At 37.4% G+C, this 26,460-nt stretch overlaps 1 protein-coding gene across 2 annotated transcripts in view; it reads left to right on the top strand.

The window, feature by feature from the left end:
- The first annotated feature begins 217 nt into the window (after positions 1 to 217).
- The window catches only part of LOC306842838 (guanine nucleotide-binding protein G(o) subunit alpha), a 90,107-nt gene continuing 63,864 nt past the window's right edge, over positions 218 to 26,460 (top strand). Inside the window, exons 1-2 of one of the 2 annotated variants that reach the window (XM_079373948.1) lie at positions 218 to 975; positions 1,109 to 1,151. In XM_079373948.1, the coding sequence (XP_079230074.1) occupies positions 858 to 975; positions 1,109 to 1,151 (161 nt within the window). In that variant the 5' untranslated portion in view covers positions 218 to 857. The remainder of the gene's footprint in view (positions 976 to 1,108; positions 1,152 to 26,460) is intronic. The other variant, XM_079373947.1, reaches the window with a different exon arrangement.

Raw genomic sequence — 26,460 nt, 5'->3', positions numbered from 1 at the left:
TTTTTGAGGAGTAATGAGTAGGCTAATTATATTCGACTCCCCTGAAAGGCATTATGCACAATGCTTTGTTAAACAGCCTTGTTCTTTAAAAAAGATCCTTTTGAAATTTTTTAAATGAAAATATTTTGTCTATAATTTCGTGAATATAAATGGTTAGAGTTCCCTCGCGTTGCTGTTACAGGTTGTCAACACTAGGCTAATGGCCACACCTTTCTGTGATTCTTCCTGTGGCCAGGGCCCGCTCATCGGCTTTAAATCGTCCGCCTTACACACACACACACACACACACAGACAACATTGATCCCGTACATCCCGGCTCACACACACACATCGTTTAACAGCGCGTGTGCTGCTCGAAATACCGAGAGAAGCGCATTTCTTCCGCCCGCAGGTAACGGCATAAATCTAGCTGTAGCTAACGGTGCGCGACTCCAAAGCTCGCTGCTGCGTGCGCGCGCTCTCTTTCTAGCTCCGTTCCTGACGTCAGCGAGATTGTCTCTGAGAGCGTCGAGCCCAGCAGCTCTCTCTCTCCACACTGACCCTCCATTGTGCGCACGCTAACGATGCCAGCGCTCGCAGCCGCCGCCGCCGCCCAGTAGAGACCTCCCAGCCCGAGGACGAGCACCACGACCCCGCTACACAGTCCGAGAGCGCGCGCCAGAGACTTATGTTCCAGCCCAACGTTGTCTTTTGCGGGATTTAATGCTCTAGCTAGTCGCCGACAGGGAGAGAGCGCGAGTGTGTGTGTGAGAGAGAGGGATAGGGACAGCCTTAGAGAGGGATAAGGAAGAAACACCGAGGATATTTCTCACCCGGACCGATTTGGAGATAAAAAAAGAGCCGAGATTTATCTAGCCATGGGATGTACACTGAGCGCAGAGGAAAGAGCGGCTCTGGACAGGAGCAAAGCCATCGAGAAAAACCTCAAAGAAGACGGAGTCACTGCTGCTAAAGATGTGAAATTGCTCCTGCTAGGTAATGCGGAGTGGAGCACGTCAAATCTAACGATAGCTGTATCCTACACGTCTCAGCCGATGAATGCACATATATGGGATCTCTTCATTTTGACAGGCGATCTTACTCCCTTGTGTCTGTCTCTTCTCCACAGGGGCTGGGGAATCTGGGAAAAGTACCATCGTGAAACAGATGAAGTAAGTGGCATGTTTTAAATGACATCCATCAGTCAGTGTGCGCTGTGTGAGACACACACGAACCCACCCACCCACACACACACACACCCTCCCACCCACACACACACACCCTCGATTGCTTAATGGCGAATTCTTAGGTCCGCCATATTTTCAAGGAGTTCTCTCTCCACTAGTGTTACATACATTGTAGCCGTGGCGTGATGATAAGGTGGGCCACATCCGCAGTATATGTATTGTGGGTTCGGGAAGACGAGGCGCCGTCGATGTGCTGTTCAGGAAAATGGTGCTGAAAGTCAACTTGGGGACCGTGTTTCTTAGTCTAATGCTCCATTGGCGTCCACTGACAGTGTAGCCTACTTCACACCCGGCTGAGTAACATTACCACACTCCACCCCGATTTCACTTCATCCTTCCGCATTTATGCATGTCTCTGATGTCCTCCTGTGCGTTTGCTTCGGACAAACATCAGAAATCAATCATATATATACATATATATATATCTTGAAAGATATTTATTGCTATAGGCTACTGTGCCCTTCTGGCAGAGAATTAAATGGCTGTTCCTTAGATTTTAGCATCCTTTTAGAGATTAATATGTAATTTTAACTGAATGATATGCAGTATAAACTAATAACTGGCTTGACCCATATATATTTATTTTTTACCGATATCCACACTTTTCTACTCGACTGGTCATCGGTTATTCAGTATTGGGTCCATTGATAAATGGCATCCCCTTAATGGTACTCATTTTTAATGTACTGTTTTCAGGCTGTTACATAGATAGCAACCATTCATTTTCAATGGGAAACATGCGTTTTAAACATACTGGCTCCAAAATAAAATGTCTCCCATTTAGATTCACATAAATATAGTTACATGATGAATAATAATATTATCAGTCTAAACACAATGCACAATGTTTTATTTTTATTGCATCAAAAATTTGCATCAATTTTTTTTTTATTTTTCACTTGTAAAATACCATTTATTAAATGGTAAAAATGATAAAAACCCACTATCACTCACTCCCTACTACATGCAGTTAATACGGTGTTTAGAGCCTTCTGTTGACTGAGAATGGTGAAGGCAGAGCTTATATGGCAAATGGTGCCTGGAGATAATGCTGTCGGCTGTGTGCATGGCGTTGATGCAACATGAACAGGCCTTCATGCGTTTGCAGTGTGTGTTGGGTTGATGCTCATGGTGAAGGAAGAAGATTTGACACCCAACCAGCTCAACTTCCTCATGGCCATTTTTATGCACTGACGTTCCCTTTACGCTTCACTGAAAACGATCTGTTCATCTACCTTGCTTTGGATGTCATATTCTTGGTTGAATGTCTTATAAATGCAGTTCCTCCGGTTGTTTTCTTCTTTGAATCTCTTTGCAATTTATTTTATATGGTCACCATTACTGGGCATGGTGTGTTATAGAATATGTATAGGCTAATTATGTGTATGATTATTGATAATTAGAATGTAAGTGAGATTTTTATATGTCGAGCTGTATCAAGCGCAGGTTATTGCTCAATGCAAAGCATTCGATGAAGAGAAACGCCTCCATTCTCAAGTGTGTGCACAAGCTGCCTTTGTCGAACCGAAATCTGTAGCCCTCAGAAAATGTCATTTTTTTTCTGCTCTGAATGTTGTTATATTACGGTGCTTTTGTAATGCGACCCTAAGCCACTGTGATAGAAAAACGCATGTAATTAGCACGGATATATTTTCAAATAGTGCATCGGAGGATTTCAGGCGGTTTCAGTGGTGGACAGCGCCCAGCAGAGTCTTTTTCTGTGATCGGCTTTCTTCGGAGATTTTCGGTTTTCTCCGTCGTTCAGAGCGTTGAACCTGCGGCGAGAGGGAAAACAGGGAATGGATTTGTGCGTTGTTTGCGCTGCCCACACGTGTTCAGAGAGAGGTGCGGTCTATTTTATTTTCCCAAACACCTACGTACGTTGATTCCTTTGTATTACATTTGTGTATGAATGTTTTATGTCCTAAATACAATGCTTAGCTTGAGACAATGGCAAAATTAGCAAAATCATCTGACTAGCAGAGCCAGAAATTAAGCGGAGCAAATAAATTGCTCAGATATTAAAAATGTGGGAGCAGAAACTGTACATATTCCTCATTTAACATTTTATATTTCAGTATTCTGTAGCACAGTGTTTGTGTTGTGATATCTTGTACATATGTGCAGCAAATTTTAAATTTGATGTATTTCCATGTAACATTGACCGTCTCATTGATAATTTCAGCAATTAATAGCTTAAATCTGACAGTTTATTTTATTATTATTAAACAAAAAGGGAGAAAATTGGCTTAAGGGTGTATATTGCCTCTAAATATATCAAGTTAATTTCTGGCAATGCTGACAGAATGAGTTCAGGTTGAGGATAAAGAGAAACCAAAATGATATCATTTTCAAATTGCTTGGTCAGCTTAAAGTAATGACAGTATTCACCACTGTGCTTTTAAGCTATTGTAGCTAATGCCTCAGGCATATTTCTAAGTCATCCAAAGAGTGATGCCTCTTTCCTCTCTAAGGATTCATTGTTGCTCTGATGTGCTTAATTGGGTAATAAGAGTGTCTCATGATGGACCTGGTTAAACTGTTTGGGTCCTAATGGAATTGAGTATGTAGCTCTGGGCTTCTTAAAGCTATACGCTATGAATGAGTTGCTTTTTCAGGGCTTTTAAGCTTAACTAGACCGTTAAATGTTCCACCACCATCACTTACTTAAAATGCTTTTTAGGGTATTGCAGCTTCAATATAATGTATTGCATTTAGTGTAGTTGTAATGCGTACAGTAAAAAGGTTTACATTTTTTTTTAAATCTATGTCTTCCAGCTTCCCCAGAGACAACATTTAATATATAAGCATATAAGCCTTGTCGTGACTCTCTCCACGTAATGTTATGCATATGTGATAATGGCAGCGCTATGTTGAATCTGTGGTTTTGGCCAGACCTTTTTGATGTATAGTGAGAATGACCAACATTCATATCGCAACAAGCTAATCGGACATTTCAGGTACCTCCACTGTATGTTAGATGGTTTCTAGCCTTTAGTTAAACCGTATTCTGTATTGCATGGCTTGAAAAGGGCGGATGAAACCAGGAGGTTTGCACTTAACATGTCAGAGTAAACCAGGGTACTGGGTGATGTGTGAAAGATGGTGAGAGAGAGAGAGGGAGAGAGAGGGCGCAGCGTGAGGAGGGGAGATGTTGGTAAACCCTGTGATTATGGTGTAGTTCTCTAGGCAGGCAACAGTGCTTCCATCTGCTTCATTAGTTCAGTGTGAGAGGGGAGTGTTTAAGTGTGCACAGACTGCTCTCAATAGATGATCACATCACACATACACGGCTCTCTCTGTTCCTGCGCTCATCTTCCTGGCACCTAGTCCTATGGGAATGAAATATAAGCGATTGAAGGTGTATTTTGTGTGTTGGGAGGAGAGAAAGAGAGAAAAAAACGTGAGTATATGATGATGAGAGCGGTTTCATAGACCCTGGAAACTGAGTCATCATCCTGCATGTCACTTCCTCACCCACGCGTGTCATGAATGGATGATCAAAATCAGCCTTCAGAAAACAGATACTAGGTGTTGCTGACTAGTTGATCATTAATGCTAATATTTTGTGTGCTACTGTTTAAAAGTTGGGGTTAGAAAATTTTACACATTAACTTGATCAAAATTGACAGTAAAGACATTTACAATGTTAAAAATAAATTATTTTACAAATAAATGCTGCTCTTTTGAATTTTCCATTAGTCCAAGAATCCTAAGGAAAATGAAAAGATTTCCACCAAAATATAGAGCAGCACAACTGTTTTAAACTTTGAAAATAAGAAATGTTTCTTGAGCCCCAAATCACCGTATTAGAATGATTTCTGAAGGATCATGTAATATTGAAGACTGGAGTAATGGCTGCTAAAAATTTAGAAGGTATTAAAGTGATTTAAAATATATTAAAATATAAAAGTTATTTTATATTGTATATTCAATTTATATTTGCTGTATTTTGATCCAATAAATGCAGCCTTGGTGAGCATAAGAAACGTAAAAAAACCCCCTGAAAGTTAGAGTACCGTAAAATGTTACGGCAAAATATTATTTTTTTATTAAATGAATTCGGGGCATGTTTACATTCACAAATCATGTAATAAATGAACTGTGCCGATGTCACAGACATCAGATATCAAAGTTAATTTGAAGTGAAAATACAAGCCAAAATTCTTGCAAACCACTCTGAAACTAATCAAGTGTCGCCAATAGCCTGACAGAAACTGTAAGCAATGTAGACTGACTCTAAAAATTGAGATATTTGTGAATTATGCTGGACTCGCCAAAAAAGTAAGAAAAAAATGATCTGACTCCAAAATATTCTACACCTCATCAGCAAAGTAAACGCTGACTAGATTACCTTTCTTATGTAGTAACAATGAGTTGTGAAAGCCCTAATTTAGACTGTTTTCCCATCTAATTAAATCTGTTCTGTTGTCTAATCTGTGAACTGTAATCCAAGGCCGCTCATCATATTATCCTTTAAAAGCGGACTTTGGCTGCTGGATAGACTGGATGGGATTAAAATGTTTGTTTGTTTTTCTAAAGTGATCTCTGGAGTATGCAATATGCTGGGCTGTCCTGTAGCTGGCTAATTGAAGGGTTGAAGCAGAGGACCCAGCTGTTCAGTTACACTCCATCTGTAAGGCCATGAAGCTAAACTCCAGCCATGCACTTGAGTAGCAGAGCATGAAACATTATGTCTCTAGTGTCTAGAGAGGATGATCTGTGTTGAGTGATTGGCATCTGATGAAGGTTTGGATCAAGAATACTGTAAAATAGAAACCGTAATAATAGTGGCACAGTGTGGACAAGAGTGTGTTTCACTTCTCCTGGAAGTGGGACTCAACTCCAGAGTGTCGCAATCGAAATTCAGACTGCTGTAGATCTTGAGTATTTATAAATAAGACTTTTGCTCCTGTTGTTTGTGTGTACATTTTATACATTTATTTATTTTGGTTAGCTAAAATATTTAATTTATTTAACAGTATCTGTTGATATTGGATATTTCATTGTTCATGCTTAATTTCTTTAATCTTGTTAAATTTAATCTTAATTAAATCTCTAAATTCATGTTTTACATTGTACATTTATAGCGTGATGCCTAAATTAACCTGTAGCAACCTGTAAAAACTGATTGTATAAATAAAATAAAATGTTAAGAATTTAAATTTTGTATTTTTTATTACATAAATTAAATTTGTAATAATGACTATTCATAGTTTATCGGCCATAACATGAAAATTCTCTGCTTATTGGTGTCTATGATATGATATTTTCATATTACGAAGTGCAGAAACGGTACAGGAAATCCATTATTTAAATGAATATTTGTCAAATATGGTTAAAAATCATGCATATGTGTTTGGTTGCCTTAGTTAGCCTTTTAAGAGTAGTAGGTGTTTCCTCTGACCCCATTGGGTTTAACTTGGACCTTTACTGAACGCTGTTTTCAGCTGTATTGTTCAAAGCTTCATAGCAGATGTAAGTTGAAGAGGGCTGTTTGGGTGGGTAAAGCCTATTTTAATGCAAAGAAAGGAAATTGGCATTTACACAAAGCACCCTTGCTTGTGACTGCAGTGCTGCTGGCTCTGTTATTGGCAAATGCAGCAGTGGGCAGTATGCAGATTACAGGGCCATTTACACTACAGCTTTATGTCTGATGTTTCACTGGGAAAACTTCCTATAGACAAAATATATATTTGAATGTACCAAGCATTGCAAGTGCAGTGGGTTTGGGTGGAGCTGTGACTACACACACTTGCAAACCATAATGTGTGTGTTTGAGGAAGCTCTGAGTCACTATAGAAAGGGAAAGGGAAGGAGCTCTGGTGAAACACACAGGCTGGTGAAATGAACTGTACAAATGATACCCCGTCCATTTTTGCTTCTCTCTGTCGGTGATCTTATGACTGTCTGTCTGGCTTTCTGTCCCTCTGTAATAGAGGGGGTTTCATGTGTCTAGCTGATGTGATTGGAGTTGACTGAGCACAGGGAGAACACACGGTTCTCATGTGTTGATTTCCCAGAGCTCTGGCTGTAATACTCTGCCGTGATCCCCTCTGTCTCGGCCCACAGACACTGTGTGACTTTCAACAAGACACACCTCAGTTCTTTTGAGGTGGTTTGCTTTCCACATGGCCCTCTAAGATAATTATTCAATGTGTGTGTATTTGTTTCTATACATTTGCCATGGCAGCATGTATTTTGCATCCGATTTGTGAACGCTACTGGGTATGCAAAGCCATCCATCCCACAAATTCAGTTAAACATGCAAATTCAGGTCATGTATACCATGCCGGTTTCTATTGTAAAAACAACTGACCTTTATGTATAAGCGCCAGGGTTGGAAATATATTATCTCAGAATCAGAAAAGTAAAGGGGACTTGGGGCAAAAATGCCACCAAATAAAAAAAAAAAAAGACAGAAAAAATCAAGAAAGGCCAAAAAAAAAATGACCCTGCACAATTAAGAGATATCTATTATGGCTGTCATAAAGTTAAAATGTGAAATTAATGAAGAGTGTCCATTACAGCATTACATTTACTGTAGATTTGCTCATGTTGCATCAGATTTCTTTTTATGCCCAGTTTACAGCAATGAACATTATTACCAATCACACAAGTTTCTGTTGAGCTTATGAATGCGACGTTCAATCACATTCGTCACCACAGAGAATGCTGGAGTTGTTCAGTGCAGTCGCTTACTGACTGTGAATCTTTAATCGCAAATTCTTTCTTCATCACAAACAAAGTGCAGAGAAGATGTAAGAGATTGTGTTCTTTGCACACTTTCTTATAATATAATTTATTGCCAGTTTGAATAACTGTTTTGTTTTTCATGCTACTGAAATAGCTAGTGAAAAGTCTTGAATTTCTAATCAGTAAAATGCGATTAAACTCATAAATGATATAGCCAGAACATGACATGCTTTTTTCTCATGAACACTTTCTATTAAATGACATTATTTTTACAATATTCCCCTCTATTAAGCTTCTTTTTTTATTTATTATTTTTAGTTAAACGGGCTGTGTAGGTTTTTACATAAAAAAATCTTTAAGAGAGTTTTCATTTGTCCATTTATGAGCCAACCATAATGTAATAGGAAGAATGACACCTTGACTTATTTTTGTCGGCTTTAACCAGGCAGATTATTAATGACTAATAGAACATTTCACTGAGCTCATGTAGGTAGTGTTGAAAACATGAAGATAATTAAAATGTAATAGAATTCACATTGGATGATCCATCAAAAATGTTTTAGATATAAAAAAAATCCAGAGCATGCGTGTACGAGTTGGATTGCCAGGTAAAAATACAATTACATGTAAAATGCCATCGTTAACTATGTCTGACATGAAAACTACGCTATAAGCTAGTCCCATGAAATAAGAAATGGCAAATAACTCCTATAAATTTATGTAACTATGTACTATGTTATGTAACTATGGCAATGTCTACCCTGAGACCGCACAAAACACTTCCACTACTAGAGAAAACGGCACCCAGATAGCAAAATTTGTCTAGCCCACATCTGGGCCACAATCTTGCGTCACTTCTGGCCCAATTCTGGCTGGGTCCCCGGCCCAAAACTGGCCCACACACTAAAAACCGACTCAAACAATTTCCTCTGGCCCAGATGCGGCCCACACCCTGTAAAATGACTTCATTTTATGTGGCCCAGGTCTGGCCCAGACACTTTAAGGCAGATCCGGCTGAGACTCGGCTTGGTCTCCGGGCCAAATGTGGCCCAGAACCTGCTAAATGTAATTCAGCAGTGAAACACAAAAAACAACCATTTCAAAACATTAAAAAGGCTTTTATTATAAAATTACCAAATACTTTAATATAAGTCTATATTAACAATGAACAAATGCACTACAGTATAAACATTAACACACTTTGTAAACCACAAAGTAACAAGTAAATTATATTTACTAATATATATATATATATATATATATATATATATATATATATATATATATATATATATATATATATATATATATATATATATACATACATACATACATATACATTGTATCATAATTCAGTTCTTATCAAATGGCATCAGTGCAGTCAAGTGAATAATATTGCTCAATATTAAGTGTCTTCAACTAAGCAAGACAAAAGGCAACAGTGACAAGGAACCCAAACAAGACCAGGCTCAGTCAGGAAACCAGTTCTCCTCTGGCCAAACGAATGAACATGGTGTGATTATTCCAGGCTGCATCACAAGTCAGATTGTGGATTGATACCATTCAGAATATTTCATCCAACTTCTTCTGCTTGAAGAAACATCATGCCAGTAGGTGAAGCTGGTAAAAAGGGTCTGTGCAGAGGGCTTGTCTGGTTCTCGTAGTCTTTGCTGAGGATCTGTGCTGGGGGGCCATCAATGAGGTCTTCACAGGGATCTGTCATCTAGTTGACATGGTCTCCGCTGATATTCAGCGACGTGTTGTGGTCATTCCCAGGAGCAGGTCCACCGTCTGGTCTGGATACCGGCTCGATCAGCTGATTACTGTAACCTAGGGATAAGGGTGACAAAGTAAATAAGCGACTAATATAAGCATTGATGTCATTCTTCTTACAATTTAACAAGTACTTTAGATATTATGGGAAGTGTTGCTGTTTAAACTAATTGGTGCAGCATAAAAATACTTTAAGGGATTTGAATTATAGAAATGTGATAGTGTCTCATGTGTTTGGAAGGTTAAAGAGATGGGACTTTTAAACTCACAGAGTGTGTCTGTCTCCTGAAGTCCACCCTTTTGGTCTGCCACCTCTTCATAGTCCCCTTAACCTCCATTTCAGCAGCATTAAAGATTTTCCAAATTGCAGCCTTGAAATATATGTATAAATATATATTGTAAGGTAATTATTCAATCTTAAGCATTACAGTTTTTTACAGTCATTAGGACCAGACCCAGAATTTGCACCTGATATGTTTGATGAATGTTCATGCATAAGTTCATGCAGCAGCTCAGAATTTCTGTAAAAAAAAAAAAAGTCAGATTACATATATAAAGTGTTCAGATTAAACTTTAACATTTTTTTGCTCATAATAATTCCCACCACAGTAAAACAAGTACTTTCATACTGCATATATATGCTTCAAAAGTTCATTCACTCTAAAAACTGAACCTGCTCTTGTGCAGCAGACAGATTAGGCCTCCATTCAAGAACAAAACATGATGCACTTACATTTTACGGCTCTCTCTTACGTATCTAAAGTGTTTTTCTGTGTCAGTTTCCCACATGGCAGTGTTACCACAAGATAAATATTATTAAATTCAGCAGTGGAAACTTACACTTAGCAGGTGCTATAACAGCGTGCTCAGTTTGATTCACAAACAAATGACTCATTTGAATGGTTAAGTGAATCAAATCAGAGAATCACCCGTATCGATATTTATGGTGCCAGCAGCGGAGTCGACTCCTATGATTCAATAGCAATCACTCGTTGAAAAAGACAATCGAATGAATTCTAGCAAACAAAATAGAATTTACTTTTTACTTTTAGTCATTTAGCAGACGCTTTTATCCAAAGCGATTTACAAATAAGAAAAAGTAACTAAAACTAAAAGTTAACACTCTGTAAATACTCTATACACACCCATTTAAGAAAATACAGAAATTAAATAAAATTGGCAAATGCATACAACAACAACATTTCAATAGTAAACATATAAAGGAAAAAAATAAATTAATAAAATAAAAATAAAAAGCGATACTTATATCCTTTGCCGGTGTCCTAGCCTGGTGGAGTCGCACGGAGTCGATGGTCTTCACACTAAAGAGGGCTTCACACGAGGGCTGCCGCAGTATAATAACCTTTTTTTAAACCTAACAAATCACTGCTAGAATTCAGCTGGACCCACTTTCCTATTAATCACTAAAAATGGCCAAGCAAGTGCACACACTGACAAGATACGTGATACAGTATGAGACCAAACGTGATTTCATAAGAATTTAACTTATTAAAATTTAATTAGCTAACATTATCGTGCACTGGATACAGCTCATCGTTGTTTTATAAGAGACCGTGCCTAACAGTTAGGCCTAACGTTAAGTTACTCATCAACACTCAATATATCCGTATGCAATCATCTTAAACCTCCTAATAGAAACCATCTAAATACTATTCGTGGCATTTAAAACATCAAACAACACGCGACTGAATATTAAATAAATTAAATAACTTACTTTTTGCAGCTGAAGTATTCCTCTTGAGAACTGTGTCCGCCGAAATCTCCTCAGGATTAACCTCCAGATAGAGACACTAAACTAACTCGGGCCGAAGGCAGATACACACAACTACACCGAGTGTAGACCTGCCGCGCGTACAACAGCTTTCAGCCGAGATCGACCCAGATAGAAAAAGCCATCTGTCAGCCAGAAGTGTTTTGTACAGTCGGCGCGGCTCTGGCCCATTATCTTCCCACCGAGCCGACAGTGCCGCATTTCAGCCAGAATCGGCCCGAGTGTGCTTGATATCTGCGCGACGATTCCAGGATTAATTTACATCGACAAAATAATTTCGTGGCCAGACATATTATCACACTCCCACGAGTTAATATGTTGTGGCCAGGACAAAACTAGCCTAAGTGAACCGAACATATCCCCTCCCGGTCGCAGTAAATGCTTCGTTTCACTTTTCGGAGATCATCTACTCTTCCCCGTGGATGACCTCTGACCTACTTTCTTTACGATCTGAATTTGTGCGCTTTGAATTTTAAATATTGAATTTGATATTCCGAATTTCTTCATCTTGAAAACTTGAAGCTGTATTTTTTAAAACTGCATATTTGCATTCAAAGAATTCAGAACAAAAAATCCGCTGTTTGAAAATACATGTCTATTAAAAAAACCATTAAAAAATTCAGTTGTTTAATTTCAAATGTTCATTATTCAAGTTTAAAAAAATTCTAATTCAGAACTATGTTAAATGCCACATAATATTCAGTTTTGTTAAATGACACCTGTCAATAATTCAAATTTACACAATTCAAATTCAAATAGTTTTGTCATATTATAAGCTCCATACTCGTAAGCTTAAAAAACAAACAAAAAAAGCCTTATCTAGTGCGCACCGAGAACGAGCATGAGACTGGCTGCAGTTCCTCTAACGGCCACTGGTGTCAGTAACTGTTAGAAATTTCTGAACTTACGCAGTGCTCCTTTAATTAATTAATTTATTTTATAAGTACATGTAAGCAGCATTAAACAGTCTGCGTAAATAAATGGGAATCAGATATGACTGTTTAAAAACTGGTCATTGAAAGACACTGTTTTAACACTCTTTTATTCTTTAATGTAACTACAAATTGATCTTTGACCTGAGAATAATGGTGGTGTTTTGGGAACTAAAATAGCACAATATTTGAAAATAAAACCCCACTCTTTGTTTCGACCTGCCTTAAGGAGTCATATCCTTTATTAGTGTTTATGCTTAAGATATTGTACAGTAATTCTGTTCTCATTTATTGTGAATAAAAAAATCAGAGAGAGGAAGTGAGAAAGTGTTTAGCTCAGGCAAAAAGTGTCTCTTTCTCTATTTCCTATTCAGTCACATACTCAAGCAAATCTCTTTTTGTCTTTACAGCAGTGAAACTGTTTAACAGTTTGTGGGTTAGAGAGTTGATGCCTGATGAAAATTAAAGGATGAACAGGAGAGTGGGAAACAGTGGGGCCGGAATGTCAAGTGCTTCCCTGAACCGCTCAGTGACCCTTGTTCTCCCACCAGTTCTTCGTTGCCACCCTCTCCATCTCTTTTGGCCTCTCTGTGGTGGGTTCATATGTACCTGCGGTGTGGAGAGTTCTGGCTGACCCATGTGCTGGCGATAACACAAAAGGCCTTTGTCTTAGTGAGGTGTTTGCGTTGGGCCATAAAACAGGTCCTAGATCAGCCCCTTCAACGCCAACACAAAAGAGCTTTATTGGGAAGGCAGTCATCTCATCTGGGGTCAGCTGATTTACAGCATGGCAGTGCAATGTGAACTCTCCTTATGGTGGAATTATAAAATGTGTATCTGGATCAGACTGTGGCATAGTCCTTAATTAAATGTACTTAAGAAGTGATGCATCAAAATATTATATATTTATATTTATTAAGTAAATACCTTAAAAGCCTTAGCTTTCTTTCTAAGCCTTGTGTTGGCTTTATATTTACTACCATTCACAAAATAAAATTGTTTTTAATATACATTTTTTTTAAAGAAGTCTCTTAAGCTTACCAAGGCTGTGTTTTATTTTAACAAAAATACAGTAACATTGGAATAATATTTCACAATTTTACAATTTAAAATAAATGTTTTCTATTGAAATAGATTTTACGGTGATGGTAAAGCTGAATTTCAAAAACATTCTTCAGTTTCATGGAAAATTATCGAAATATGCTGATTTGGTGCACTAGAAACATTTCGTCTTCGTATAAAAAAAAAACAGTTGTGCTGCTTACTATTTTTGTGGAAACAAAGTATTTACTGTCACTCTTGACCAATGCAGTCCAGCATCCTTGTTGAATGATATTCAAATATTTATTTAGATTTATTTTATTCATATTTCCAAATTTAAATTCTGTATTATTTCAATGGAATACACAAAATAAATGAAAACATCTTCATATATACATTGATTTCATATAATGGTATAGTGTTTACAAGCTGTCAAGCTTTCAAACCTTAAGATGACATATGGTAGTTTTTCTGTGAGAAACAGAGTCAAAATTACTTATTACTTGTACTGTTGTTGTATGAAGATCTATATGAAGATTCATTTAAAATTTTTCTTATTGCACAGAAAAGTAACTTACAGATTAGCATATAAATTTGGAACGACACGAGGGTGGGTAACAGAATTTTCATTTTCAGGTGAACTGTTCCTTTTAAATGTTGCAATGTCACACACTTTGGTCTTTCATACCTAGCTGTGTGGAAGTAATTTCCTTATTTGCAAGTGTTAATACTGATGAAAAGTCTGTCGTGGGGTGATGTGTGTGTGAAAAGTGTTAATTGCATCCTGCTTTGACTGTTTTGCCATGTGTTTATCATTGTAACCTTAACCTGGTGATTGGGAGTAGGTATAAATTAGTCTGTCTGTTGACGGTTTCCAGCAACCTTCAGCCCTGGGGAGCAAACACGTGTGCACACACACAGAAACACAAATGGAGCTTGGGTATATCACAAGCAACTTTTAATTAAGGTATAATTGCAGATGAAGTAGGGACTCCACCTGTGGCCTTTTGTTCACACAGACACACCATGTGGAACATTTCTGCTTTTGCAGTGTTCGCTTCCTTTTTACTGACTGAAAACTACAGATGTTGCCCCATGGCTTATGGTAATCACACGTAACGTCATTTGTCAGGAACAGCTGATAGTTTAACTGTTACAGTGAATGATGTGTGAAATTATGGTCCATAACTAATGCAGGTGCTTTGCGTTGGTATGTGCATGTTCCTCTGGTGAACGTTAAGTATGTGCTACAATATTTCATTAGCCCATATGCATTCCCTCCCTCTTTTCTTCACTCTGTTGCCATGGAGATGACAATGGCTGCCATAATTAGAGGATGACAAATGACCTAGAGTAGGTTAAGGGGAATGGGTAGTTACTGTGAACCGTGAATCAGAAGAAAAGTGGGAGTGAATCAGGGGGTTGGCTGGGGGGAGTGTACAGGAAGAAGGCTGAACATGTCTGGGTGTGAGTAATATTATGTATTCATAACCAGTCCATAGTAGTCTGCTAGTCTGGTACTAATAACCACTTTCAGCTTTTAAGCAACATTAGATTAAAGTTGACCCAATTTACTTTCATATAAATGACTGGTATGATTCATCAGAGCATGATATTGTAAAGCTTACATTAAAATGTTAATGTAAATTTCTCCACTTATGAAATTACTTTTAATTTCTGCTTCTATAACCAAGCGGGTGGGTGCCGAAAAAGCAATATTAGGCCTAAATCACATTATGTAGGTACAGAGTGAAAAATTTGAAGGCTAAACTCTAAACTCAGTGAATACATTTCTATATACTTTCCCACTAAACAGTCTGTTAAAATATGTCACATAATTGAAGCTGCTCTTTAAAGTCACCATGATATCAAAACTGACAATTCTTATTTTTATGGAATATTTTCTTATAAACATAAGGAAACATTCCATATTATGGAATTCCAATTTATGGAATTGTTTCTTATAAACAATTTATTGTTGCACATTTATTATTATTTTTTTTTTAAGTTCACCCAAAAAATAATGATTCTGTAATTAAAGGTCTTGCGGGATTGGAATGACAAGGGTGAATAAATAGTTATCTTCAGAACACAATTTAAGGCCCAGAAAGGTAGTAAGTACATTATTAAAATAGTCCATGTGACATAAGTGGTTCAACCGTAATGTTATGTTACTTTTGTGTGCAAGAAAGCAAAAATAATTACTATCCAACAATTTCTTCTCTTCCGTGTTGAACCACTGATGTCACATGGGCTATTTTAATTATTTACTTACCTTACCATTCTGGGCCTTGAACGTGTCAGTTGTGTTGCTGTCTATGCAGGGTCAGAAAATTCTTGGATTTCATCAAAAATATCTTAATTTGTGTTTTGAAGATGAACTAATGTCTTACGGGTTTGGAACGACATGAGGGTGATTTAATTAATGACAGTTTTCATTTTTGGGTGAACTATCTCTTTAAATGCATGTGGCCTCGTAATCTTAATCAAAACCATTTATTTCTCCTTTCCCTCAAACTGGCATCTGATGACGTGTTCGCTCACTGGCATGAGGGCAGGACAATAAAGCCTCCCCTTCATCAACCTGTCACTCACATGAGATTGCAGTAATTAGCAAACGACAAGAATCCAACGATTCAGTCAACTCCCAATGGACAAAAGCATGTCCCGGCTTATATTTTTCTCATTTGAGAAGCCATTTCACTCATACGGACATCATAATAGAGAAGAAAGACAATCACAGCTTCAAAGTACAGGCCTATTCAGACCAAGGAAGATAATTATAACTATAAAGTTTTATTAATCATTCTCATTCTGTAGGAATAGGGAAGTCCACACCTATCCACAACTATAATGATAACACCATAGAGAAACAATATCGTACTTTCAGAACAATTTTCTCCAGCTGATGAATGACTTTAATGAGCTCAAACATGTAAAGCGGCAGACAACATAACAGCATGTACTGCAGTTATCATCTGCTGGTCTGAATGCTAAGTTATCGTTATAGTCATCTTTATAATTGCTATAATATAATGCTGTTTTTCTGTTAACAGATTGAAAGGAATTTGTATAATTTACAAGTCTCGGTATGTCATGTGAATGCTTTATTTTGCAAAATGGACTAAAATATCCAAAAGCCAGGTTTGTTGTTTAATTTCATGATAACTAAATTCTAATGCTCACGCTTTGCTGCCTACATAGGCAGCTTTCTAACCAGCACTGAACATAAGTTACGAGTTTAGAATGCTTTACATGGGCAACAACTCCCTGCGCAACACAAATATTAATAAGTATAAAGCACTTTAAAGTCTCTCTTTGTAGGCAGCTCACTGTGTTTTTGAAAAAAGGAAATAATGAAATTTTGATTGTAATTGCTTTCCTTGAAACACTCCCCTTCAGTGTTCATAAAGCTTGCTTTACTCTGTGAGAAAGGGGGAGAGAAAATGAGATGATAGAAGGAAAAGAAAGAGGGACGGATATTATAGACCTGTCACACTCAGCCTGCTGTTTCACAATTGTAATTACGCTCTGTAGTTTTCTTTGACAAGCGTTTCTGTGAATTGATCTAGTAGAACGTGACTCGCATACATCTGCAGAAGGGATGGGCAGGGTACGTGTTAGACAGATGTTAGGCTTTAACGGAGAGAGGTTGACCTGCAAACTTCCTAGGAGATTGAGAATACGAAGCACTGATTATTATTATTGTTATAAATAGATGTCCCTCCTAGTGTTTGGTGGGATAAGTGGCTATGTCCAGAGGGTGATGACAGAAACAGCACTCAAAAGCACCATCAGGACAAAGGATTCTCTTACAGATGACATGAGCCAGCTTTGGGAGATAGGAGCGAGAGGTAGTGTGGGTCGCTGAGTGAGTGTGTGTGTGTGCGTGAGTTTTTGTATTTCTATTTTGGCTACCGTTGTTCACTCTTGAGATCCTTTAAATCATATTCCACCTCACTGCTTCAAAATAAACCCATGTAGCCATTTAGATCAGAGAGCTGCTCTTTAGATTGCCTATATATCAGAACCGTCTTCTCTTAACCTCATTGATCTGATAAACTGAGTTCCAAATGAAAGGTCAGGAGGAGAATGTTCACTTAGTCCTGTCTATCACAGCGTATCAAACGCTGCGTACTGAGCTCAGCTGACAACTTTTTGTGGCATTCTTCTACCATTCTACATTTAATTTATTCATGATTATCTACACTTATTCATCCATTTATCTACATCCATCAGGACAGCAAAAACGTTAGTGTTATTTTAGCCAAAAAAAATCTAAATATCGTACTTCCAAACACGTATTGCTTTCTTCCATTTGAATGAAAATAAAAGTGACTTTTAGAATTTTTATACTGCTCTTTTCTATACAGTGAAAGATGGTGCCTGTTTTTTGCACTATATTCTAAGTGTTCTGAAGCCATACAATATGAGGAACAGACTAAAATTTAAGTAACTGAAAATCTGCCCGTTCACTGTAATTTACCAATTTCAGTATATTTTAGTACTATTTATGTACTACTATAGTTTTTATTAATTGTTTGAATTAGCTTTTATTTGTATGTTTTAATTTTATTTTAATTTTAGTTTCTGTTTTATTAACCCTTTAGGCACCAGGGATTTTTGAAAAAATGCTGGATTTTGACATCAAGATTTCAAATGCTTGTGACTCGAAAGGGCTTCAAGATAGAGATCTACTGTAAATTAAAATTTTTTTGGGCATGACCGAACGTTTATGTAATAAACTTGTAAATATACTCATCTAATTTGCATATGACGTCATCAGGGGGTGGGCCATCTTGAATTTCATAATATTCAGGAAATGGTAGATATTGAATGGATGTTTGGATTTTTTTTTCTTTTTATCCTCATTCCTAATGATCAGAAAAGAGGAAACCAAAAATAAAACAGGAGAAAGTACTAAATTATCACTATATTACTATACTATATAGTAGTAAAACGCGTGTGAACAGTAGCCTAAGCCCACGTTCACCCCTGCCACCCCCATCCCCGTTGGGCAAAGGGTCGAAATGAACACTTGTTTGTGCTTCGTGAACACTCTCGCCTTGCACAGCGGCACCATTGCACTGCAAAGATGTACCGGGAGAAGCGCGATTATTAGATGACCGATTTCCAAAAGGCAAATATTCCCCTTCAGAATCGGTGAATAACATTTGCAACACATCCTCACGGTACAATTTTTTATTAGCCATTTGGAAATTTCCCCCACAAATCTCACAATTTACTTGCAAACTATGAACTGAACTGCTTCCGCATCAATGACACGATAGCTCACTTGCTCTGCTATTTGCTATATTAGGAACTACAGTTTGTTTTATTAGTTAGTATGACACAGTTAGTATGACGTCTTGTCACAATTTTGTGACTTTGGCGCTTAGAGGGTTAATTGTGTTAATTTGATCAATTTAGTCTTTTTGATTAATTTTTTTTATTTTTTATTTTATTAGGTTTTTTATATTTCTATATACAACCCGAAATCCGGAAATGTTGGGACGTTTTTTTAAATTTGAATGAAAACTAAAAGACTTTCAAATCACACGAGACAATATTTTATTCACAGTAGAACATGGATAACATAACAAATGTTTAAACGGATAAATTTTACACTTATCCACTAAATGAGCTAATTTCAAATTTGTCTACTACAGGTCCCAAAAAAGTTGTCACAGGGCAACAAAGGGCTGAAAAAGCAAGGAATTTTGAAAAGGTTCAGCTGGGAGAACATCTAGCAACTAATTAAATTAATTGACATCAGGTCTGTAACATGATTAGCTATAAAAGGGATGTCTTAGAGAGGCAGAGTCTCTCAGAATTAAAGCTGGGCAGAGGCTCTCCAATCTGTTAAAGAGTGAATAAAAAGACTGTGGAATACTTTAAAAACAACGTTCCTCAGTCAAATTGCAAAGGCTTTGCAAATCTCATCATATACAGTGCATAACATCATCAAAAGATTCAGAGAAACTGGAGAAATCTTTGTGTGTAAGGGACAAGGCCGAAGACCTTTGTTGGATGCCCATGGTCATCGGGCTCTCAGGCGATGCTCATCGGCATGATTCTGTCATTGACATTACTAAATGGGCCCAGGAATACTTCCAGAAACCACTGTCGGTAAACACAAGCCGTTGTGCCATCTGCAGATGCCAACTAAAGTTCTATCATGCAAAAAAGAGAGCCATGTGTGAACATGGTCCAGTAGCGCCGACGTGTCCTGTGGGCCAAAGCTCATTTAAAATGGACAGTTTCAAAGTGGTAAAGGGTTCTATCAGATGAGTCCAAATTTGGCATTCTTGTTGGAAATCACAGACGCCGTGTCCTCCGGGCTAAAGAGGAGGGAGACCTTCCAGCATGTTATCAGCGTTCAGTTCAAAAGCCAGCATCTCTGATAGTATGGGGGTGCATAAGTGCAGCTTGCATGTTTTGTAAGGCACTGTGAATGCTGAAAGGTATATAAAGATTTTAGAGCAACATATGCTTCTCTCCAGATGAAGGGAAGGCCTAACTCTAACCCTAACAATGCAAAACTACATACTGCAGCTATTACAACAGCATGGCTTGTAGTAGAAGAGTCCGGGTGCTGAATTGGCCTGCCTGCTGTCCAGATCTTTCACCTATAGAGAACATTTGGTGCATCATTAAACAAAAAATACATCAAAGATGAATACAAACTCTTCAGCAGCTGGAAACTTATATCAGGCAAGAATGGGACTAAATTCCAACACCAAAACTCCAGAAACTCATAACCTCGATGCCCAGACGTCTTCAAACTGTTTACTGTTTTGAAAAGAAGAGGAGATGCTACACCATGGTAAACATGCCTCCGTCCCAACTATTTTGAGACCTGTAGCAGGCATCAAAATTGAAACGAGCTCATGTTGTGCAGAAAATTTTTAAAATTTCTCAGTTTAAACATTTGTTATCTATTTTCTATTGTGAATAAAATATTAGCTCATGTGATTTGATATTCTTTTAGTTTTCATTTTATTCAAATTTAAAAACTTCCCAACATTTCCGGAATTCGGGTTGTATTCTATTATTTTTATGTTTCCTGCTTTAATTTATTGATTTATTTCAGTAGTTTTTACTGATTCATTTTAGTAGTTCAACGTAAACATTTATTGTCAGTATTTGAAAGAGCAACAAATAATCTGTTAGTTTTTCTAATATTTATATTTTATTTTATTTCAATAATTTTCAATAACTAAAAATGATTTTTAATATTTGATTTTATTTCAAATTTAACCAAATACTTGACAAACTTAAAGCATTACAGCCAGTTTCTTACAAAAACCTATTTAATAGCTTCAGAAATATTGAAATATAGTGCACAAACTGTATGGAGTACATTCATGGTGCCTTTTTGTTTTTTTACGCTTAACACTCCTGCTCCCCGTTTAATATGGAAAAGGGGAACTTGGACATTTAAAAAAAAAATAAAAAAAAAATAAATAAGAAATGTATATTTCTATGTCATTCCAAAGTCATATGAATTTCTTACTTCCATATATATTTGTGATGTATGGAAGTAAGAAATTCATATGACTTTGGAATGACATAGAAAAAGAAAGGTTTGAAACAACAGGAGGCGGAGTAAAATGATGGCAGAATTTTGAACTAATCCTTTAATGTACTCAATGTGATTCTCTCAGGACCTGAAGTGGGACAATCACATTGAGTCCATTGTGAAAAAGGCCCAGCAGAGGTTGTACTTCCTTCGCCAGCTGAAGAAGTTCAACCTGCCACAGGACTTGCTGAAACAGTTCTACTCTGCCATCATTGAATCAATACTCTGCACTTCAACAACTGTCTGGTTCAGTTCAGCTGCCAAATCGGACCTCAGAAGACCACGGAGAGTAGTCCGGACTGCTGAGCGAATCATTGGTACAACCCTCCCCACTCTTCAAGAACTGTACTTATCCAGAGTGAGCAAAAGGGCCGGTAAAATCACTCTGGACCCCTCACATCCAGCACACTCCCTCTTTGAACTGTTACCGTCTGGTCGATGCTACAGAGCTCTGAGAACCAGAACAACCAGACACAGAAACAGGCAATCCATCTCATGAACACTTGACAATAAAACGCAGAACACACAACTCTATTTATTCACCACACTTGCTTGTTTTTTTTTATCTAATTTTTTTTCATTTCAAATTTGCACATATCGGACCTGTACACACATAATTGTCTATATTATATATTGTGTTTCTGCTGTTTTGTACATTGCCTATTTGGATATTTGTATTCTTTATTATCTCTGTCCTGTTGCTGTCTCTCCGTTACACTGTGGAGCTTCTGTCACTATAACAAATTCCTTGTATGTGTAAACCTACTTGGCCAATGAAGCTCATTCTGATTCTGATTCTAAATCTCTACGCTATCCGTTGTACTACACATGCCTTTTATGTTGGTGAATGCCATGATGATTTGTCCCTTTGTGTGAATAAGTTTGAGTGCACTCAATCCAACTTACAGGTCACAGAGCACAGTTGGTGTGATTGTGTAATAACCTCAGCAGGAGCTTGTATTGGCCAGATCCTTCACCTCTCAGGACACACACAAACGCACACCTTACAGACAGCCTCGAGATGTGAGAAATTAGAGTCTTCATGCATGAATGCAATAAGTTTTCAAATCTGAGATTATCCTTTCTCTCACTCTGTTCTTTCTCCTCTTTAATGAGCTGTTCTATAATAAGTTCATCTGAAGGAAAGGTTGCTGTAATGATGTCTCTCCTCCACCCACATGTTGGCTTCCAGAGATCAGCCCTTATCAGAGGAGAGGAGAAGATGAAAATGAGTGTTAACGTCACAAACTTTCTAATGACACCCCTGGTCTTGTCTCTTCTAGTAACAACTCTTCATCATCCTCTTTCTCATGTGGGTCCTGGAGCTTGATCCCTGAAGCTGTTAGAACTTAATTTGGCAGCATTCTCATAGACTAAGAGTAACTGTGTGTGAATGTTTGCAAGCTTTTCTGGTGATTTTTGCTGCACATTATAGAATAGCATAAGCTTCCTTTCATAATTTAAGCTAGTATTATGATATTACCTAGATTTGGAAAAGACAAATATATACAGTTTTTTGTTGCAATGCAACATAATTTTTTTTATTCATTTGCAGACTTTTATATAACTTACCTTTTATGCATGTTGAGTCAACCCTTTAACACATGAAAAAAGGTAATGCATTTTTCAATTACATAGTTGTATTATGATCTATACTGTTCAAAGGTATTTTGAAAAATGTTTTTGAAAAAATCTCTTAAGTTCACCAAGACTTCAGATCCCAGCGTCACGTGATCCTTCAGAAATCATTCTGATTTGGTGATCAAGTAACGGTTCTTATTATAAATGGTGAAAACATCAGCGCCGATAGCCTTGTGGTTAGTGTGTTGACACTTGTGTGTTGACCATGCCTTGTGGTTAGTGTGCTCACAGCGACCCAAGTTCGATTCCAGGTCCTTTGCAGATCCCACTCCCCTCTCTCCACCCTTTCCTGTCGGCTCTCCACTGTCCTCTTACAATAAAGGCATAAAAAGCCCATAAATATAACTTTAAAAAAATTAATGTTGAAAACAGTTGAGCTGTTCAATAGTTTTGTGGAAACCAAATTAGAGATTTTTTTTCAGAATCTTTTGAAGACAAAGTTCAAAAGGACAGCATTTATTTGAAACTGATTTTTTATTACAATGTAAACGTTTTTACTATCACTTTCAATAAATGTAATGCATGCTCACTGAATAAAATGTGTTCATGAACAGTTAAGCATCATATAAAGTAATAGTGTTTGTGGAAAAAAATCTATTTTTTCTGTTGGGGCCCGGCTTTGTATATAGGTTGATGACCTCTGTTTTAGAAGTATAAAAGTTCTAAACTGAATCACGTTTTTTTTCTTTTTCTTTTTGTATATATAAAGACACCCATGAGGAAGTGATTTAGAGATATATTTATCTAACTATACGTGCATATATTCTGATCAGGAAGTATTCATTGTTTCCGTTTACATTAAAACCCAGTGTCTGTTTCTGACCATAAATTCAGGTTTAGAACTGAGCACAGACATGTAAAAAAAAAAATAGGGTTTGAACAACGTTTGATTTTCACTAGTCGACTAGCTGTCCAGAAAAATAGTCAGCTAGTTGACGTGTCTGTATTGACCTTATGTAAATATCTCTCCATATGCTGTGCACCATCAGCTGCCTTTTTGTTTCTGGAAAGTCCAGCACTGTGTTCACAGAGACTTTGTGATTGGAGAGAATCGCACAGATGTGCTGAAAGCGCACATATCTCCATTGCCAGATTCATGCTGGCTGTATTGTCATGTAAGTGCTGCTAAAACAGTCTTACCCCGTTCGCTCGTGACTCTCAGTTTCAGGGAGATTTGCAACAATTTTGTATGTGAAGTCCATATGAAGGATTCCAGGCTGAAGTCATGTAATGATAAACAGTTGAAGCCCGAAAAAATCGACTAGTGGTAGAACTAAATGGCTAGTCGATGCAACTCTTAAAAGATATACGTAGGAGACTTCATTCTAGCCCTCAGGTTTGGGAACCTATTTGGCCTCAGGACATTATCCTGATCTGCACATCTGTGACCAAGACTGTGTGCAGTGTGTGTGTGTGTGTCAAGCCCTTGGTCTTTGCCAGGTCGACTGGAATAGGAGCCCTCTGAGTTAGAGTCTACTTTCAGTGTCTCACATTTGAAACAGATCAATGTTTCCATCCTCCTGCGGGAATCAAAAACCGATGTCCTTATTTATATTGCGACTTTCAAAAGACCCTAAACATTTGTTTTTTTTATCAGCTGAATTATTTAGTGGTCATCTGAGAAATGTGAAAGAGTGAGAGTGACAGACAAACAGAGAGAGAGAGAGATTCTGGGAATGGCCATGTAACCATCATCAAACTGTTTTCATTGGTTTGCTAGCACCAGCTGTTGTTGGATAAGGAGCTTGAATTGCTCATATATAAAGACGTTTTACACATAAGGAAACAGTTAAAGTCTTGCCAAAGTGAACATGTTAACTTATTTTTTTTCAGATGAATCTTTTTTTAAACTCCATTAGATTTATTACAACCCATTTACCTAATTTGACTCTTTAATTAATTTTAATCTGATTCCTGAAGACCGATCAGAAGAAAAGTAGCACAGCTGTTTGTGTTCAAACAACCCCATAGCTGTGCTCTCATTTATCAGTAAGTGATAAAAAAATATGATAATGATAGAGAAAATGATAGGGGAAAAAACTCTTAACTGCTGATTTATTTCTGATATATTGATATAAATCATCCCAGATGAGATGGTTTACATAAGTGGAGTGATTTTTAGAATTACATTTTTTTTATTGAGTTATTAAATTGCCACAGTTCGTCTGGATTTAGTCTGTCTCAGTTTGTTCTGTTGCTCTTCATGTCATTCCAGACAGACTGGATGATGATGAGATCAGATCTGAGATCAGGCTGTTGTCAGATTCCTTGTGCAAAAAAAAAAATCTCACTGGACTATTTGGAAATATAAATTTATATTCCCTCCTGACACACTGTAGCACTGTTTTTTCTACACTGTTAGGATGGTTAAGAGTGGTTTTGGTTGAACTAAGTGCAATAGTGAGCTAATGATAGTATGTATATGGCATGTAGTAGCCTTCAGGCCACCAGAGTTTAGGCGTGTGTGTGCACCAAGTGGTCAAAAATATCATCCCCAAACACATGCTTCATCACACCTCTCCCTGGCACCAGTCTAATAAACCAGTGTGATGTCTGGGTCTGCATAATGCCAGGCTTTGCCAGTCTGTCTGGCTTTTCTCATGCCACACTAACACCGTTTACCAAGACCAACCGAGCGCTGATGTGATAATCTTTAATAATAATCTTTAGCTTTCAGGCCAGACAATGCTACTATGCATTAAGGAAATGCATATAATGTGTGTGTGTGTGTGTATATTATTCGCAAAGGTCAAAGCCTCATGATCTAAAAATGCCTTGCCATCTTTCAGTATTGTAGAACAGACAGATGTCCAAACCTAATTTTAGCTAAATCAATTGAATTAGGGGTTTTGGCCACAGAAGGACCGAGTTCCACTGGGGCCCTCCTTTGTAGTTTGGCTCCAACAGTGTCATATTCTCTGTGAGAAACCTGTCCCTCCATGTTCTGAATGCTCTACTTTCCCTGGATCAAAGTCGGGTATGCCATCTATTGCAGAAATAACACCATTTTATTGTAGATAATGGGTAATGATGTTTGAATATTGAATCTGAGTGAGGGAAAAAAATATAAGAGACAGTAAAAACCATGACATTGTACAATAGGTCTATAACTTATGAAGCAGGAGGACAAGAGCACAGCTGGCTGTCTAAAAAGAACACTCTGCTCTCCAACACAATGCTGAATGATACAACTGTACTTACTGCTGTAATACACTGAATGTGATGATTAAAATACCGTCATCATCACAAAAATGCATCTTCCACTGATTTCTCAATAGCACAGAATGAAGATGAACTACCTAATGTACATACCTGGGAGACAATAGCTGTTTGGTTATTCTGGCTACAACAAATGTAGCAATTTGATATACCTTTTAGTTTTTGCATAAATACAACTCGTGGATTTATTAATCATTCTTCACTTCTATTTATTTGACATTTAGAAGCCACTCAGCATGTGGCTTTTGACATGCATAGTTATGAATGCAATCTAATTAAAAAGTTTTAGAAAATTTTGTGAGGTTTTAATTTTGCTGTAAGTCTCAGCGATATCATCTTACTGACAATTCGAATCTGAAGTATTTATCACGAGAATGCATGTGTCATCCTGACTTTAAAGGTCCTTGATTGCTTTTTGACATAATTTACATAATGTACACAATTATTGTCAAATGTATTGGATTTAATAAGTGTGTCTGTAATGACTAAAATGGGAGTGTTGCAGACGGTTGGGAAACCTATTGTGGTAGTAAATGTATGTGTGTGTGTGTGTGTGTG

The sequence above is a fragment of the Barbus barbus genome (genome assembly GCF_936440315.1).
Source record: "Barbus barbus genome assembly, chromosome: 23".
NCBI lineage: Eukaryota > Metazoa > Chordata > Actinopteri > Cypriniformes > Cyprinidae > Barbus > Barbus barbus.
The sequence above is the reverse complement of the archived record's forward strand: the minus strand, read 5'-3'. Positions and strand labels throughout refer to the sequence as shown.